At 52.5% G+C, this 19,462-nt stretch overlaps 1 protein-coding gene across 1 annotated transcript; it reads right to left on the reverse strand.

The window, feature by feature from the left end:
- Positions 1-12,008: 12,008 nt before the first annotated feature.
- Positions 12,009-17,171, reverse strand: ZNF629 (zinc finger protein 629). The gene is made up of 2 exons (XM_045013074.1): positions 16,698-17,171; positions 12,009-14,486 (listed from the first exon to the last, which is right to left on the reverse strand). Exons 1-2 carry the CDS (start codon positions 16,774-16,776, stop codon positions 13,291-13,293), a joined length of 1,275 nt encoding a protein of 424 aa, XP_044869009.1. The 5' UTR covers positions 16,777-17,171; the 3' UTR covers positions 12,009-13,290.
- Between the last annotated feature and the right edge of the window lie 2,291 nt (positions 17,172-19,462).

Consider the following 19,462-nt stretch of genomic DNA (forward strand, 5'->3'; position numbering starts at 1 on the left):
CCTTGTTGAAGTCATGTATAAGAAGGGGGACACAGCTTGCATCTGTGTGTGCAGGATTTGAGAATGCTTTTTCTCCCTGGCACCTTTTTGGGCCCAAATAAACCTGGTTTTTGCTTCTCCACCCTGGTGTGATAATTAGTGCGACGCACACCGGGCAACGAACCACTGTTTGCTGCCTCAGGCCTTTTGGGCCGGCAACAACGGCAGTGAACAATGTATCACAGATTGTCAATTAGCCCTGCCCTGTGAAATCCGATCTCCCTGCCCTGCTGGGAGCCCCCCAGCAGGGGCCTCCTAGCTGTTAGTCCACTGGGCTGGGGACAGGACTTCCCCTGCATGGCGACTCTCCATGGGGATATCAGATGCAACTCCAGAGGCAGTGCAGAAGCGAGTGAACTGCAGCAGCCTGGCGTTGGGCTCAGGGGCTTTGGCCCTGGCAGCTTCTGACAAGGGTCCTGCTCCAGCCACGTCTCTGGGTGCCCGGGCTCAGGGCTTCTGGCCCCCATGACTGCAGCCAGGGCTGGGGTGCTGGGCTCAGGGCTTTCATGCCCCTCCCCATTCCTGCTGGAGGTCTGGGTGCCCGGGCTCAGGACTTTTGCCTGGCATCTGCAGCTGGGGCTCGGGGCTTCCCTTGCTGTTCCTTCTGGGGCTCAGGTGTCCATTTTTCTGGATGCCCCCAAATGGGCCAAGGCCCTTGTGTTAATCTGCCAGGAACTAGTAGGTAGGATCCCCCAGCTGTGCTCCCGGCAACAGGGACCCACCTCCACATCTGGGAACCTCCTCTAGCTTCAGAAAGGGTTACTGGCTGCTGCCCTCAGAGCCTAGGTCTGAAGGCAGCACAGAAGTGAGGGTGACAATGCTGTGACCCCCCTACAACAACCTCTGAACTCCCCCATTCTCCCAGTTTGGCGGGACCCCCATGGTTACAATAACATGAAATGTCAGATGGAAACATCTGAAATGGTGACGTCGGTCAATTTCAAGGTTTTAAAATTAGTCAAAATGAGCTGTGAATTTGGTAGGGACCTGGCTGTTTATGGAGGCCCTAGCAGGTTTCCACCCCAGTTCTCCTGAAAGGTCATTGAGAATTCCTGCTGCCTGAGAAACTCTCCAAAATAAGCTACCAGGATTGGGGGGAGATGAAGGAAACCAACCAAAGCCTGAGCTAGGATGGAGAGCATTGATCCAAGCGGTGTTTGAACCCCTTTACCCCCACCTGCCTGTTGGGATAATTAAAAGTAAGAAATACAAAATGGAGTCTGTGACATGTGACTTCAGGATTCAATCCTTGACTCAGAGCTAGCCCCAACTGGTTAGAACTGGATTTTCCCACATTTGGGCTTCGGACATTTCATCTGTTTTCCCGCCCAAATCCCTGAAGGTTCTATTACCTCAGATTTACCTCAGACTTGTTTGGCATTGCCATTTGGAACAGTCCACTTTTCCCCGCCTTGACATCAATAAAGGACTGACTCCTGTGCGAATGAGGCTGCTGGCCATCTGAGCTGCAGCCTGTGCGTGGTACGGGTCTCATCGTGGTTCTGACCATATTGACGAGAGTGACACCTATCCCGAAGACACCGAAGAAGACCTTCAACACCTACCGTATCCTGCTGTTCCATCTCCAGAGGGCTTCTCTTCCATGGAGATCACCATTCATCCGTTGGACTCCTCAAAGTTCCTCCTTGATGGCTTCCCACTAGCCCAATAGCTTGTCTTCTCTTCATTTAACACCACACCATACCTGGGGTATTGGTCCACTGGGTGATCAGATACCAGAGTGGGTCGTATCTGCACTTCTGAGTAAAAGGGGTATCCATTTTCTTTCCCTCTACCACACCCGATGTATTTATTTATTTATTTCATCAGATGCATGGAGAAATGCAAGAACTTTGTTATTGGTGACCTTGTTCATACCCATAGTTGGGCAAATTAAAAAAAAAAAAGGAGCTGAAATAAAAAGTGTAAGTTCCTCATGCTCCCATTCTCTTTTATAGGCCAGTCTTGCTGGTTGGATTACATCTCCCAGTTGCTCCTTTTCAAAACCAAAATACTTCAGATTTCAGCTAAAATATACCAGCGCCAAAACATTTTGGATTTGTGGTTTTGTTCCTGAAAGCTCAAAAATTTCCAAGGGAGTAGGTGGGAATTTTGACCAGCTCTACATAGTAGGTCTCTATTAATAGTGAGGTTAATTAACCCTTTGAATGATTTACCAAGGGTCATGGTGGATACTTCATGGACAATTTTAATATCAAGATTGGATGATTTATTTAAAAGATATGCTCTAGTTTACAATGAAAAATATTGAAAAAAAATTATGACCTGTATACAAGGAATCAGGCTAGCACCAGAAAGTCCTGACTTTAAGACCCCACTGCTCTGTCCACTAGACTCCACTCACCTCACAGAGGTGAGATCAGAACCCAGGAGCTCTAAGCTTTAGCCATTTAGCGTATGTCTACACTACCCGCCAGATCGGTGGGCAGCGATATAGTCTAGATGCAATAAATTGACCCCCGAGCCTTCTCTCATCGACTCCTGTACTCCAGCACTGCGAGAGGCGCAGGCAGAGTCAACGGGGGAGCGGCAGCAGTTGACTCACCATGGTGAAGACACCACAGTAAGTTGATCTAAGAATGTCGACTTCAGCTATGTTATTCACGTAGCTGAAGTTGCGTAACTTAGATCGACCCCCCCAGTGTAGACCAGGGCTAAGTCATGCTGGCTCCCCATGTTTATCTATGGGGAGAATTTAGGCCAAAATGGGTGTGACTGTCTATACCCCTATGGTCACTGCTTTTATAAGATTATGATAAAACTTGTACAATGTATGCCTTGTGAAAACTCATTTGAAAACTCATAATTTGCTGATCATTATTGTCCTGGTAAAATGTCTGTGGCAAAATTGTATGTAAAGTTATGAGAGTCTACTCTATGATATTATTAAGCCATGTTCCAAGTCTGGAGAGCAGCCACAAACCAGTTTGCCAGAGACAAAAAGCTAGCAGATGCTTCAGGCAGCTATCAACAAAATCAAATGGACCATCACCTGGTTAAGTGGCCATTCTTTGGCAGGAAAGAGGATGTGGGCGAAAAGCTACATCCTGACAAAGAAACAGCTGGGGGTTCCCATCCACACAGACTTTCTGTCTTCTGAACCTCAGCTGGAGATGTTTATCAAAGAAGAGAAAGAGCTTTAAGAAGGGAAAGCAGATGCCCCAAATTATTCCTCCCTTTCTCTCTACCCATGGCATCCACACCACCTGTAGATAGGAACATACCAAATTCATGGCCATGAAAAACATGTCAGACCGTGAACTCTGGTCTGCCCCCGTGAAATCTGTTTTTGTGTGTGTGCTGTGACCCCTGTTGCTAAGGTCCGTGCCCCCGAGTCCGCCGCGTCGAGGCCGGCTGTAATGGAGGAGCGAGAGGACCGCCTCCCTTCCTGCAACATTGTGGTGAAGTCCTGGCGTGATGTTGACGGTAGGAGGTCAGTGAACTTGGCCAGGGACGTGAGTATGTCGAACACGTATCTGGCCAGGAGGATCTGTTGGTTACCGATCCTCATCTGCAGGCCCCCTGCAGAATAGACCTTTCGGCCGAGAAGGTCCATCCGTCGTGCCTCTTTCGCCTTTGGGGCAGCTGCCGGCTGGCCGTTACGCTCCCTATCGTTAACGGACTGTACCACCAGGGAGTCCGGAGTTGGATGCACGTACAAGTACTCATAGCCCGAGGGAGGGACTGAGTACTTCCTTTCCACTCCCCTGGCTGTGGGAGGCACGGAAGCGGGCGTTTGCCAAATGGTGGTGGCGTTCCGTTGGACCGTGCGCACAAAAGGTAACGCAACCCGGAGTGGCACGTCCGACCCCACCACGTTTGTGATGGGGTCCTCGTCCTCTTTTACCTCCTCTATAGGGAGGTCCATAGCCGTCGCCACACGGCGGAGTAAGTCTTGATGCGCCTTCGCATCAACGGGGGGCGGCTCCCTTGATGCCGCGCCGGCCACTGCCTCATCGGGAGAGGATGAGGAGGATAACTCCTGAACGACCTCAGCTGAAGAGGGGTCCACTGCGTGGTGGGCTGGGGGTTCGGAGGGGCACTCTGGCACCACCGGAACGGCTGGCGGTGGGGATGGAGGTGGTCGAGATATCGACGCCTCTGGGACTCTGCGGTGGGCCCCTGGAGGCCTCGGCGGAGCAGGCATAGCGTCCGACTCATATTGTGCCCATGGGACCCAAAAACCCCACTGCTGGGCCCCGCTAGGCTGGGCTGGTGGCGTTGGAGGCGGGAGCCCATAGGCTTCTGCGCCGGAGGCGACCGACTCAGGGCGGGAAGGCCAGGGAGGTGCCAAAGAGGGTCCAGGGCACGCCGCCGGGGGATGCTCTTCCCCTCGGCGCTGGGAAGGCGACCTCGCTCGACGGTCTTCACGGTGCCGGGAGCTCGACCGGTGCCGGGAGCTCGACCGGTGCCGGGAGCTGCGCCGGTGCCGGGGGCTGGTCCGGTGCCGGGGGCTCGACCGGGAGTAAGATCTCCGATGCCGAGAGCGACCATGGTCACCTCGGTGCCGGGAGCTCGACCGGTGTCGGGAGCTCGACCGAGAGTGCGAACTGCGACGCCTGGAGCGTCCGCGGGAGTCTCGGTGCCGGGAACGGTGCCGGGACTGAGACCGGCGGTGCCTAGCTGGTGGCGACCTCGATCTGGTGCGACGTCGGGAGTGCGACCGGTACCGCGAAACGGAGCGGTACCGGGACTTCGACCGACGAGGAGACTGCGATCGGTGCCGCGATGGGGTGCGGTGCCGGGAGCGCGATCGGCGGGACGGCAAGCTGTCGACGGTGCGGGAGCGAGACCGGGACTGTGACCGACGTCCACGCCTTGATTCCATGGAGGGTGGCCGGACCATTGCCGCCGGTTTTCCTCTGGAGACGACAGCCCGCGCCGGCGGTGCCGGGGGCCGGAGGCCTGGAGCCTCTATGAGCTGTATTAGCTCTCGCGCAGAGGCGAACGTCTCCGGCGTCGACGGCCGCCGAGGCTCGACCACGGATGGCACCGGGGAGCGAGGCGGCGCCGGACTCGACGGCCCTTGCGGCGCCGGAGTCACAGGTGCAATGCACTGTTTGTGCAGAGGCACCACAGGGGCTGCAGGCTGCGGAGTCGCCTTGGCGGAGTCCTGCACGCGCGCCTGAGCCAAAGCCTTCGCCAGTCTTTGTTTCCTGGCGGGCGAGAGCGAGCGGTGCCGAGTCTTCGCAGCCGCTTTCTTCGCCGGCGGTGCCGCAGTCGGTGCCGGCGGTGTGTCCTGCACGGGAGGAGGCCGCGGAGGCGGCGCAGGCGGTGCCGGTGGTTGGAGGGACTCCTCCATGAGGATCTGTTTTAAGCGGCTATCTCGATCCTTGCGGGTCCGCGGCTTGAATTTCAAACAGATCTGGCACTTGTCAGTTCGGTGCCCTTCGCCTAAGCAGCGGAGACACGCGTCGTGCGGGTCTCCTACGGGCATCGGTTTCTGGCACCCCGTGCAGGGCTTAAAGCCCGGCGCTTTGGGCATGAGCCCGCACCGGCTAAGGCAAAAAAAGGGGGAACCCCCCCTTTTTTAGCCTATCTAACTAACACTAACTATGCTAACTTAACAACTATAACTACCTGTGCTAACTATGTACAACAATGAACTAGAGAAAGCTAGGGACGTGAAGAGCTATCAAGCACTCCACAGTTCCAACTGCCGTCACGGGCGGTAAGAAGGAACTGAGGAGCGGACGGGCCGGCTGGGGTATATATTTAGCGCCATGGCGGCGCCACTCCAGGGGGCGACAGCCGGCCCGCCGGGGTTGCTAGGGAAAAAGTTCCGGAGAAGCCGTGCACGCGCGGCGCGCACACCTAACTGGAATGGATTGGAGCAACACATCTCGAAGAACAACAGTTACTACAGGTGAGTAACCGTTCTTTTTACCCTACAGTATACAGATTTCATGGGGGAAATCAGTGTTTCTCAAATTGGGGGTTCTGACCCAAAGGGTGGTTGGGGGGGGATGTAGCAAGGTTATTTTAGGGGGGTCATGGTATTGCCACCCTTACTTCTGTGCTGCCTTCAGAGCAGCACCCACCAGCAGCAGCACAGCAGGAAGGGTGGCAATACCATACCATCCCACACTTACTTCTGCACTGCTGCTGGCAGTGGCTCTGCCTTCAGAGCTGGGCTCCCGGCCAGCAGCCGCCGCTCTCCAGCTGCTCAGCTCTGAAGGCAGCGCTGCCGCCAGCAGCAGCGCAGAAGTAAGGGTAGCAGTCCCGCTACCCACACTACAATAACCTTGCGACCCCCCCACCACAACTCCTTTTTGGGTCAGGACCCCATCAATGACACTATGAAATTGCAGATTTAAATAGCTGAAATCATGAAATTTATGATTTTTAAAATCCTATGACTGTGAAATTGACCAAAATGGGCCGTGACTTTGGTAGGACCCTACCTTTAAAACAAAAGAAACAGCTTTGCACTGGGGGAGGGATCCTGATTGAAAGACATTCAGCCCGTAAGACTTGCTAAAGTGTGGTGAGAGAGACTTTGCTTTGAATTCACACAGTTGGTTAAGTTAGGCATTAGTTGCCTTTTACTCTTATTTTCTTGTAACCAATTCTGACTCTTTTATATTCACTTAAAATTTATCTTCTGTAGTTAATAAACTTGTTTTATCTAAACCACTTTGCTTGGATTGAAGTGTTTGGGAAACTCCATTTGGGGGTAAGAGGATTTGTGCCTATCATTTCCTATTAATAAAATGACGGACTTGATACGAGCCTGTATTGTCCAGGAGAGGGCTGGGCAGTACAAGACGTACATTTCTGGGGGAAAGTCTGGGACTAGGAATTTGCTGCTGTTGTTCTGCAGTGTAATTAAAAAGTGGCTGGCTATTGCACTCAACCCTGGTCTACACTGGAGGGGGGGGGGGGGATCGATCTAAGTTACGCAACTTATTCATGTTACATCCAAGTTATTCACGTAGCTGAAGTCAACGTACTTAGATCTACTTACCGTGGTTTCTTCACCGCAGTGAGTCGACTGTTGCCACTCTCCCGTCGACTCTGCCTGCGCCTCTCGTGGTGCTGGAGTACAGGAGTCAACAGGAGAGTGCTCGGGGGTCGGTTTATAGCATCTAGACTAGACGTGATAAATTGATCCCTGCTGGATCCATCGCTGCCCGCCCATCTGGTGGGTAGTGTAGATATACCCTCAGACAATATAAGTAGGGGTAACTTACATGCTGGAGGCTGTGTCTGAGCAGAAAAGGAGTGGTAGCTCAGTGAAGCAGTGTAAAAGGCAGCCCGGGCTGGAGAATTGAGGGGACACAGCTGTTTATAAATCCAGATTATACCCTGAGAAATATACTAATGGGGAAAAAGTTTCTGCCCTCAGCTAGTTTCACCAGCCAGGGGCGGCTCTAGGAATTTTGCCGCCCCAAGCACGGCGGTACGCTGCGGGGGGCGCTCTGGCGGTCACTGGTCCCGCGGCTCCGGTGGATCCTCCGCAGGCATGCCGCCCACTGGAGCCGCCTGCCGCCCTCCAGGCGACAGGCAGAGCGCCCCCCGCGGCATGTCGCCCCAAGCGCGCGCTTGGCGCGCTGGGGTCTGGAGCCGGCCCTGTCACCAGCAGATGCTCCTTCCCTGATCTAAATACTATGTAAACATAAGTTTAAAATCACTGGGCTGGATTCTGCTCTTAGTGACCTTGGTGTAAATCCAGAATGACCTCACTTATGTGAAGGGAGTCAAGATTGGATTCTGCTCTCAGGCATAGTGGTTTATAGCCACAATAATCCTTTTGGGTTTACTGGGGTCACGCCGCATTTATTCTAGTATGAAATCAGAATCGGGTCCTTTGAATTCCTGTGTTTATATGTGAGAAACCCACTGTTACAGGATTGAGAGTAACTCAGTAGCAGCCTGGATTAAAAATATAGTTCAAAACCTTTGTGTGTTATCCACAATCTGAACATGGCTCTAGATCTTAAAGAAACAAACAGAGACTAGAACACTCAAGCCTATTTGCCAGCATGCAGCCCTGACTCGAGGTGTCAGGGGTGCCGCTCCGGATTTCCACCAGAGTCATGAAGAATAGAATCTGCCCCTACTGCTGATGCAATAAGGGTTTACAGAAATTGAGCTATATTAAAGACTCCCCATCATTTTCTTTGTTTCCCATTAATCTTTTCCAGGAATCAGAGCACCATCCAGCATGACTGAGAGATACAGAATGCTCCTTCAAATCCCCATTTTACCCTGCAGCAATCCAGGCACTGGGATTCAAATCCTTCATACAGACCTCTGACCTCATACCCTCACCCTCCACTTCCTGTGACCCTCTAAGGACCTCAGTTCGACGCACAGAATCCCTACACCCGCAGATCTCTCACTTCCCCACAGCTGTGATTTTTCTGGACACCACAGACCACAAAGAAAAAAAAACACATGCCAGCTTTAGCTCCAAATATTTATTGTCACCTCTTAGATCTAACTACAGGAAGCTCCCGACACCGATAGAAAAATAGCATTACTTAAAAAAAAAAAAAGGATACAGAATTAAAAAAATCAGCCCTACAGAAAAATATTAGATTAATTCAAACACCCCGCCCTTAAAAGCTACATAGTGTGAAGGTCCTGATCCTGCTACAAGTAAATTTCCTGCATTGTCTCTCTTAGCTCCTCGTAACGTTGACTGAAACGGTTGGAGAGACATCTCTGCATTATGACAACTCACAAAGTTGCAGGAGAGAGATCTTTAGGTTATGACAACTCATGAAGCTGTGGGAGAAAGATCTCTGGGTTATAATGTCCTGTGAAGTTGTGGGAAAAAGATCTCTCTCTTTCCTGCTAAGATGAAATCTTGCCAATCCTTTTACTTCCCCTCTGTGTTTATAAAGATCCCCGGAATTAAAATAGACATGCCCTCCCCTAAAAAAAAAAAGGCTAAAAATATTACTTGAAAGGGCTTTTTTAACAGCAGTCACTTCTCTAAAGCAATCTGGGTTTCCTTTGGTTTTAGAAAAGGTTTCCCCGTGTGAATCAAAGAAGCAAATAACTGACTTAAGGAGAGGGTGAGGGGTGGGTGGAAGACCTGGCTAAGCAGAGAGCAGGGATTCTAGCCAGTTACTTTGAAGATTCAGTGGCCACCACGGTCAAAAGCAGCGAGTGATTAGGGGTGTCTCAGTTTTTATGGGAGTCAAATTGGGGGAGACCCCCTTAGAAGGGAAGTGATTCTCCAGAAAGAGTTGAGTGCTCATCCTCTGAAAATCAGGCTCAGACTGAGCACCCCAAAATAACTAGCCAGTTTGGAAAAAATCTTAGCCATTTGCTTTTTCTCCTCCTTCCCCCTCTCCCACCCCATTCTTCAATCACAGCTTTCCCATGCCACATCTTGATGCTAGCTTCTTATTCTAAAAAGCCTTGGTCGCTTCTCTCCCAGAAGTCTAGATTTCCATTTTGTCCTCTGTTCCAACCTCTAGACCCCACTTCCCTCCAAGCGCCAGGGATAGAACGCTGGTGTCCTGACTTCCAGGCCCCCTCTGACCCATTACCCTACCAGAGCTGGGAAGAAAACCCAGAAGTCCTGACTCAAAGCCCTCCTCTAACCTATTCAGCTCCAAGAACAGAAGAATCACTTTTTCTTAAGTATAAATAGTTCCACATGGCTGTTTTTATAGAGAATTCTGCCTTGCAGATATAACTCCATCAAAGCTCCCACTGATCTCCATTGACAGCTTTGCCTGTATAAATACAACAGGGCTGAGGGAAGGGCTGGGGTTTATTTTTTAAACCTTAGCAACACCAGGAATGTATGTTCTTATTTTATTTCCCTGTGAAGCATCGGGTGAGGAGGCTCAAGAGCTTAACAGAACTCCCAAGGCAAAGGCTTGGTGAACTTTTAACAAAGAAGATTTTTCTCCAGGATGTTTGTTATGCTGTGATGTACATGGGAACATTGGTAATATTTTTATGATCCATATGCGTGTCTTAGTTTCCTTGTGCACTTTGTATGGCTACACACTGAGTAGAACAGGGAATGAGGGCTGGCAGAATGGCAGGTGAACTGTCTGAAATGGTACCAAGGTGTCTTTAGGAGCAGAAATGAATCAACACACCTGAATGAAAGATCCAGAAGACATAATGGGAGCCCCAGTGACTGAACAAGAACGCTTAGCTGCTGGGCCTGGAAAGAGCAGGCAACTTCCTCCAACACTCTGAAGGGAGGAAAGAGCTCAGCTTCACTGCTAATACGCAATGGGCTGCATCACTCCCTGAGAGGAGAATGTCTCCGCAGAAGTCTGATCTCAGTCGGACTTGCTGTAGGAGCTCCTGGTAGCAAACAGGGGTGCTGGAGCCTGAAGGCCCAATCCTGGAGTTGGAGAGGCCGCATGGCCTCCCCTGGTGGGACTGTGTGTCCCCGAGGGTCTGCCACACTACAAGGGTTACTCCCAGGAGACTGTTTAAAGGCTGGGATGTAGCACAGACCCTGTAAACCCATATCTGATGGGGCATTCACCCCACACCACCTTTGAAGGGCTTAACATGGCTAGTTGGACCAATTAACCACCAAGGCTGCACCTGGAGGGGAGCCAGGGAGCAGAGAGGACTAATTAAAGGATGACGCTCACCTGGACAGGAATAGGAAGGGCTTGTAGAAAGCCAGGTAGCTGAGGGCAGAAAGGGGCTGCAGGGAGGTCTGTAGTCACTCTGTGGGGCTTGGGCGAGCAGGGAGCTTGGCCCAGAGGGAAAGGCAAACCTGGAGGAGGATGGAGAGGAAGCTGGACAGAGACAACGTAGGAAGCAGACCAGGGAAACAGCAGTGATGTGTGGGACAGAGCAGGGTGGGGTCCCTGAGCTGGAACCCAGAGAAGGGGCCAGGCCTGGGTTCCTCTACCAGCCACTGGGGAAATGGCCCCATTGATGGGCCAGAGGGCGAAGCCACGAAGAGGGAGCCATTGAGTCCCGAGAGAGAGACGGAGTGAGCACGTGCAGGAAGGGGCATCAGACTGGCAGAGCTAATCCCCAGCTGAGGGCACAAGGAGGTGCTCCTGTAGTGAGTAGAGCACCCCATGATGCAGACATTTGACTTAGCTCAATATTAACACAGGCAAAGACTGACAAGCTCACTTCATTGTCACTTATCTACCTCAGTTACCCAAGAAACACGTTGGGAGAGAAAAATCTTGATTTTTAAAGATCTGGCCCAAAACTTTCAATGGTGACAGGCAGTGCCCAACTGTTAATGGTTAAGAGGGCTCAATTTTCAGACAATGCTGAGCACTTCCACCTGAAAATTAGGCCTCTAATGGCTTGGCTACACTTGAAAGTTGCAGTGCTGGGAGTTACAGCGCTGGTCGTGCAGCTGTGCAGGAACAGCGCTGGTGTGTGGCCACACTCACAGCTACCAGCGCTGGTGTGTGGCCACATTTGCAGCGCTGTTGGGAGTGATGCATTATGGGCAGCTATCCCAGCGTTCAAGTGGCAGCAACGTGCTTTTCAAAAGAGGGGGGTGGAGTGGGGTCTAGTGTGACAGGGAGCGGGGGGAGAGAGAGAGAGAGTGGATTTTTGGAGCCAACACTGTGTGTTACCTTCCTGCCTTGAAAAATCAGAACATGTTCCCAATCCCTTACCCTTAACTCTTAACTGCAAACAGCCTGCATCCAACACGACTCCCCGCTGTTTCACTCACTCCCTGCCTGCCTCTCATTTGATTGTTTACAGCCAGGTACAGATTGATCACAGCAAACAGGAGCTCTGTTTGTTTTTTTAGATAAGCAGCACCGGCAACGGAGCTCCACGCGGAGCTCGGAGTTCACAACAAAACAAAGAGAGGCTGCATAACAAAACAAAGAGAGTAATTTAGTTAAAAGCATTCTGGGATATCTCCTAATAGCCTGGAGGCCAATTAAAGCACTGGTGTGTGGCCACACTTGACGAGCAGCGCTGGATCACCAGCGCTGCACTCGTTATACCCCAGCCAGACCAGGTGTTCAGCCAGCGCTGCAGCCAGGGAGTTGCAGTGCTGGATGTGCCTTGCAGGTGTGGACAGTTACTAATTGCAGTGCTGGAAAGCCTCCACCAGCGCTGCAACTTTCAAGTGTAGCCAAGCCCCCAGATATCTCACACAATGGACATTAACTTGCCTTATGTTGTAAAGCCACTCTTCACGTACAATCAGGTTTAACTGATCAGACCCAATTCTCCAGTCTTCCCAAGAGACTTCCAAATTATACAACTCCCAAATTTCTAATGTCCCAAGCAGGTTGATTCCCTCTGCCCCTTCCCCAGGCTTTGTTTTGTGCATCATAAAGTAGTAAAATTAAAGGGCACAATCCCCCGTTTTCCTAGATCCCTTTACATTTCTTCTCCTGGTTGGTTGAGAGAAATGAGACATCAATCATGGATCTTAATTACTGCAAACCAGATTAAGAAAAGACCTAGAGATCTATGCTCTACAGCTAACCCAGAGCATGAAAAATGCAGGTGAAATGAGGGTCACTTCTAGCTTAGACAATTACTCATCAAATACAGAATAAGCACTTTTCATCTATGGCTCTCAAAACACTAGAAACAAGCAGGTACCATTATTCTCATTTGACAGATGAAGAAGAAACTGAGGCACAGAAAGGTAAAGTGCCAGAGCTGGGTGTAGAACCCAGGAGGTCTGATTGTCAGGCCCCTGCTCTAAACTATACACAACTGCACACAAACTCTGATTTCACCTTCTATAACCCATACATAGCTGGGAATCTAATCCATGAGTCCTGGCTCTCAGCCCCCTCTGCTATCACCCACTAGACGCTACTCCCCTCCCTGAGGGCAGAACCCAGAAGTCCTGGCTCCCAGGCCTAATCACTAAACCTCACTATATTTGCTTATTTCCTCTCTACAAATCCCGGTGGCAGACATCACTGCTGGATGATTTGCCTTAGCATTTCCTGCCACTTTGGGATCCTCGCGGAGGCCATCCACACCTTGATCCACTGTAAGTGGGGGAGGGAGGAAGGGGCTTCAGATCAGGCCTGCAGCTTGCTGCAGGCAAAAGGGCACTAGCATGCATTGCGGGTAGGAGCCAGGGTTTCCAAGATGGATGGGTATGTCTTGCTGACCAATAGGGGTTGGAAGAAAGGACACCAATTTACTCTCTATAAAGGTGCCCCTGTTCCCCGAGATGGCACATCAATGTCTCCCTTTATAGAGGCCCCATATCCCCAGAGCATGTCAATTTCACCCTCTAGAGAGACACCAGTGCCGCCCTCTCCATCTGCTGGGTGTCTACTTGGTGTGCGTCCTCTGGTGCTTCATGAGCGCAGAGCTGTCTCCAAAGCCCTTCCCGCAGTCGGTGCATTTGTAGGGCCGCTCTCCAGTGTGGGTGCGCCGGTGGTTGTTGAGCTTGGAGCTGTCGATGAAGCACTTCCCACACTCGGGGCACTTGTAGGGCCGCTCCCCGGTGTGGATGCGCTGATGTTTCATCAGGGATGAGTTGCAGCCAAAGCTCTTCCCGCAGTCGACGCACTTGTAAGGCTTTTCGCCCCGGTGGATCCTCCGGTGCTCCACCAGGTGGGAGCTGACGCTGAAGCGCTTCCCGCACTCGGTGCACTCGTAGGGCCGCTCGCCGCGGTGGATCCGCCGGTGCTGCATGAGCGATGAGCTCTGGTTGAAAGTTTTGCCACACTCAGGGCAGCTGTAGGGTCTCTCTCCGGTGTGGATGCGCCGGTGCTTGATGAGGTTGGAGCTCTGGCTGAAGCTTTTCCCGCAGTGGCCACAGCTGTAAGGTTTCTCCCCGGTGTGGATGCGCCGGTGCTGGCTCAAGTTGGAACTGCTGCTGAAACTCTTGCCGCACTCAGCACAGCTGTAGGGCTTTTCACCTGTATGGGTGCGGACGTGCTGGGCAAAGGAGCCGAGGCTGAAACTCTTCCCGCACTCGCTGCAAATGAAGGGCTGCTCCCCAACGTGGGTGTGGTAATGCTTCACCAGGGTGTAATTGCGGTTGAAACTCTTCCCGCACTCGGTGCACTGGTAGGGCCGCTCGCCCGTGTGGATGCGCTGGTGCTGGAAGAGGTGGGAACTCTGACTGAAGGTCTTCTCACACTGGTCACACTTGTAGGGGCGCTCCCCGGTGTGGATGCGCTGGTGCTCCAGGAGGTTGGAACTGAGAACAAAGCTCTTCCCGCACTCAGTGCACTTGTAGGGCTTCTGACCCATGTGGATGCGCTGGTGCTGGACCAGGTGGGAGCTCTGGCTGAAGCTCTTCTCACAGTCCAAGCAGCTATAGGGGCTCTCCCCCCGCTGGGCTCGGTTGTGCGCCATCATCATCCTGATGCCGATCTCCTGTGGAGACATCGCGTTGATCTCCTCCGGCCATCCAGCCCCGCTGGCCTCTTCTTGCTTAATGCTCTGGGACATCCAGTGTGGCTCTGCTCCTGTAGGCCCTTCCTTCTTCGGACTCTTCACCTCCATCCTGGCACCTGCTGGGAGAGAGGGAGAATCCAGCCAGGGCCTGTTCACTGGGGAGAGAGTGAGTGGCAAATCTGATGGATAGGAGGTGAATTTTCCCAAACCCTTCCCCAGAGGGGAAGTGGCTTTGCTCCAACGATCTAGCTGAGCCCTCAGAGAAAGCTTGGGGAGGGGAATTTGATAATGGACTCTTCAATCTAGAAGATGAAGGTCTAACACAATCCAAAGGCCGGAAGTTAAGGCTAGACAAATTCAGTCCGGATATATGGTGTAAATCTTTAACCTTGAGGGGAATTAACCATCAAAACAACTTGGCAAGGGTCACGATGGATTCTCCATCTTCGACAAGTTTTAAATCAAGATAGGATTCTTTCTGAAAAGATTTGCTCTAGTTCTAAAACAATTATTCTGGGGAAGTTCAACAGCCTGTGCTATACGGCTGGCAAGACGAGATAAATCCCACGCTTCCGGCCTTGGGATCTGTGAGTGTCGGATACTGAGCAAGACAGGGCAGAACAAATTCTGGCTAGAAATTAGAAGGTTTCTAACCATCAGAGAAGTGAGGTTCTGGAACAGCCTCCCAATGGGGAGTGTGTGTGTGTGGTGGGGAATAAAGATTAATTTTAAGAGAACTGGACAAATTTGACTGCTAATGTGATGTGGGAGGGCAGGGCTCATTCCTGGTTTATGTCTTATGTTCCTAAAAACTGATACTTCAGGGTTTCAGTTGTCCACCTAGAATGACCAGAAGTCCCGATTTTAGGATCTTTTTCTTATATAGGCTCCTATTACCCCCCACCCCCGTCCCAATTTTTCACATTTGCTGTCTGGTCACCCTATGTCCACCGGCAGGAGGTAGGGAGGGCTCTTTTCCCCCCCAAGTGTGTTTTGGGAGGCTGACTTTTCCCCCCAAGTCTTGTTCCTCTGAATGGTGATGGCCATGGTTGGAGATGGGACACAAGCAGTGGGACAGGGCTCTGAGGTAGCACCGAGCACTCTCTGGTGCTTGGCTGGCTGGGTCGAGCGCACATGCTCAGGGTCTAATTCAGTGATTTTCAACCTTTCCAGACTACTGGACCCCTTTCAGGAGCCTGATTTGTCTTGCGTACCCCCAAGTCTCACCTCCCTTAAAAACAACTTGTTTACAAAGTCAGACATAAAAATACAAGTGTCTCAGCCACAGTAGTATTGAAAAATGGCTCTCTCATTTTTACCATATAATTACGAAATAAATCAATTGGAATAGAAATATTGTACTTACTTTTCAGTGTATAGACTATAGAGCTGTATAAATAAGCCATTGTCTGTGTGACATTTTAGTTTGAACTGACTTCGCTAGTGCGTTTTATGTAGCCTGTTATAAAACTAGGCAAATATCTGGATGAGTTGATGTACCCCCTGGAAGACCTCTGCATACCCCCAGGTACCATGGTCTAACTAATCGCCATATATGGGGTGAAGAACAAATTCCCCCCCAGGTTAGACTGGCAGAGACCTTGGGTGTTTTACATCTTCCTCTAAGGGCTTGTCTACACTACTGGCTGGATCTATGGGCAGCGATGGATCCAGCGGGGGTTGATTTATCCTGTCTAGTCTAGACCGCGATAAATTGACTGCCGAGCGCTCTCCCCTAAACTCCGGTACTCCACCAGGGCGAGTCGATGGGGGAACGTCAGTGTCGACTTACCACAGTGAAGACACTGCGGTGAGTAGATCTAAGTAGGTTGACTTCTAAATTACACAACTTCACCTATGTGAATAATGTAGCTGATCGACACCCCCCAGTGTAGACTAGGTCTTAGTTTTGCAGCATGTGGGTGTGGATCACTGGTTAGGATCATCTGGGGAATCTCTCACTTAACCAAGTACCTTCCACCGTGGGGGGCTCAGGCACTGGTGCGCCTCGGTCTCTCCTATTCTCTGACTGTGGCAACTCACAGTTTAGCCTCCGGTGGCCTGTGATACTTTGGTTAAATTCAGTTGCTGGGCTCATGTGCAAGTGGTAGGTGGCACTGATGGCCTGGGATACACTGGAGGGCAGATTATGAATCGCTACAGCAACTTAAATAATTGGATGCCACTTTTGCCACCTCCCGGCTCCTCCCCCGCCTTTGCGGATCATTGACACTGGCCCTCCAGCTCTGGGGTGCGACTCCAGATCCCCGAAACAGCCCCTTCTGGCCATCACCAGCTCCAGCTGTTAACTCATAGAGGGTCTTCCTCACCTGCGCAGACACCTCGGGGGATCGCCCTTCCCTCGGCGCCCTGGAGAATCGGGACACACGGCTCGTCCCCGCGCTCCATCCCAGAGAACCCGGAGTCAGGGCCAGGGATTATCCTGCCTGCAGGGGAGCAAAGAGGGGAAGTCCTGGATTGATAAATGACTATTAAACCCTTCAAAACTTCCCCCCCGGGCAGCCCGGGGTTGGGGCTATGGGCTCAGCGGCACAGACCCCCCCCCACGTGCTGCTGGGGGAGAATTTCTCCAGTCCCAGCCCCACTTCGGCCCCGATCCCCTTGTCCCTGCGGCCGCTTCCTCCAGGCAGCGATTTGCTGCCTCTGCTGCTGTTTCCCTCCCCGGGGCGGCCTCTGGCTGCGCCTCCCCGGCGCTCCCGCTCACCGCCCGGCCGGGGCGATCCGCGGGGCTGCAGGCGGGGAGTCGCCCAGCAGCGCACAGGAGTCCGGCTCGGGAGCAGACCCGCCAGGGCAGGAGGAGCTGGGAGGGCTGGACAGGAAGGTCCCTGCGCTATTCCAGCCCCCTGATGGTGGCACCATGTGCTCTGGGAAGGGGAGGAGTGTGGGGTTAACCCTTCGCTCCCTACGCGCCACCACCCTGTGTAGTTTGGTTCCCACCCGGAGCGAGCAGATCAGAGCCCAGTCCGGGGCACGTTTCCCGGCGTGGTTGCATTGAAATGGTGCAGGGCAGGGAGCCACAGCAAAGAGACCCAGAACTGCTCCAGGCGCTGCACTGCCCAGCCCGATCCCCAGCCAGCTCAGGATGCAAAATGTGGCGCGTGTGTGCAGCCCTTGTGTGAGTGTGTAATCAGTGTGGGTGTGAACTCCACCCTGACTGAATTGGCCTTGTCAATATTGGTTCTCCACTTGAGGATCTCCCTTCGCTTCATGTGTAATAGTGCCTGCATCTGTAATTTTCACACCATGCATCTAAAGAAGTGGGTTTTTTTTTACCCAGGAAAGCTTATGCCCAAATAAATCAGTTAGTTACTAAGATGCCACCGGACGCCTTGTTGTTTTTGTGCAATCAGTGTATGCGGGCAGTCCTTGTGAGTGTGTGTGTGGGATGTAATCAGTGTGGGTGTGTGCAGTCCTTGTGAGTGTGTGTATGCCATCAGTGTGCATGCAGTCCTTGTGAGTGTGTGCGCGTGCAATGTGTGCAGTCCTTGTAAGTGTGTATGTGCAGTCAGTGTGTGTGCACAATCAGTGTGTGTGCATTGAGGGTCAGTGTGTGCAGTGTCAGTCAATGAGTGTGTGTGTGAGAGAAAGATTAACAGATTCCAAGGCCAGAGGGGACCATTGTGATCATCTAGTCTGAGTGCCCCTATAATAGAAACCTGAGAACTTCCTCAAACTAATCCCAGAGGCGCAACTAGAGTGTGTGTGTGCGCGCGCTGTGTTATGCAACGTGTGTCTGGCGCCTACGTCTGTAGCATGTGGACTGTGTGCATGCAGCCCGTGTGTGTATGTATGCGTGCTGGGTCGTGCAACATGCGTCTGGAGCCTATGGCTGTAGCGTGTGGACTGTGTGCATGCAGCCCGTGTGTGTGTGTGTGTGGTGTGTTGTGCAACATGTGTCTGGAGCCTACGGCTGTAGCATGTGGACTGTGTGCATGTAGCCTGTGTGTGTATGCGCATGTGATATGGAAGGTGTGTCTGGAGCCTATGGCTGTAGCGTGTGGACTGTGTGCATGCAGCCAGTGTGTGTGGTGTGTTGCGCAGGGTGTATCTGGAAGCTATGGCTGTAGCGTGTGGACTGCGTGCATGCAGCCGTGTGTGCGCAAGGTGTGTCTGGAGCCTATGGCTGTAGCGTGTGGACTGTGTGGATGCAGCCAGTGTGTGTGGAGGCTATGGCTGTAGCGTGTGGACTGTGTGCATGCAGCCTGTGTGTGTGTGTGGTGTGTTGTGCAACATGTGTCTGGAGCCTACGGCTGTAGCATGTGGACTGTGTGCATGTAGCCTGTGTGTGTATGCGCATGTGATATGCAAGGTGTGTCTGGAGCCTATGGCTGTAGCGTGTGGACTGTGTGCATGCAGCCAGTGTGTGTGGTGTGTTGCGCAGGGTGTGTCTGGAAGCTATGGCTGTAGCGTGTGGACTGCGTGCATGCAGCCGTGTGTGCGCAAGGTGTGTCTGGAGCCTATGGCTGTAGCGTGTGGACTGTGTGGATGCAGCCAGTGTGTGTGGTGTGTTGTGCAGGGTGTGTCTGGAGGCTATGGCTGTAGCGTGTGGACTGTGTGCATGCAGCCTGTGTGTGTGTGTGGTGTGTTGTGCAACATGTGTCTGGAGCCTACGGCTGTAGCATGTGGACTGCGTGCATGCAGCCATGTGTGTGCAAGGTGTGTCTGGAGCCTATGGCTGTAGCGTGTGGACTGTGTGGATGCAGCCAGTGTGTGTGGTGTGTTGTGCAGGGTGTGTCTGGAGGCTATGGCTGTAGCGTGTGGACTGTGTGCATGCAGCCTGTGTGTGCACTTGCAGAGTTCCCATCCAAGACCCTCCTCAGCCCGGGTTTGCCGGGCGGACAAGGCGCAGGGAAGCCGGGGGGACGGTGCTGGGACATGCACTGAAGGAGCCTTAGGGGTTAAAACCACCAATTTCTTAGTCCCTCCCCCTCCCAGGCGGGGCCATAAGCGGGGCTGCAAATAGCGCAGGGACCTTCCTGTCCGAGCGCTCCCGACTCCGGCTCCCTGCGTGTCTCGGGGTCAGTCCCCGCCTGCAGCCCCCGGTTCCGGAGGGGATCGGCCCGGCCCGGCCCGG

This window comes from Mauremys mutica, chromosome 4 (genome assembly GCF_020497125.1).
Source record: "Mauremys mutica isolate MM-2020 ecotype Southern chromosome 4, ASM2049712v1, whole genome shotgun sequence".
NCBI lineage: Eukaryota > Metazoa > Chordata > Testudines > Geoemydidae > Mauremys > Mauremys mutica.

Excerpts from the sequence above, each read along its gene's own strand:
- ZNF629 (XM_045013074.1), bottom strand. The coding sequence starts at position 16,776 with ATGGAGCGCGGGGACGAGCCGTGTGTCCCGATTCTCCAGGGCGCCGAG. Across the intron at positions 14,487-16,697 it reads CCCCCGAGGTGTCTGCGCAG|CAGGTGCCAGGATGGAGGTG; the intron begins GTGAGGAAGACC and ends CCTCTCTCCCAG.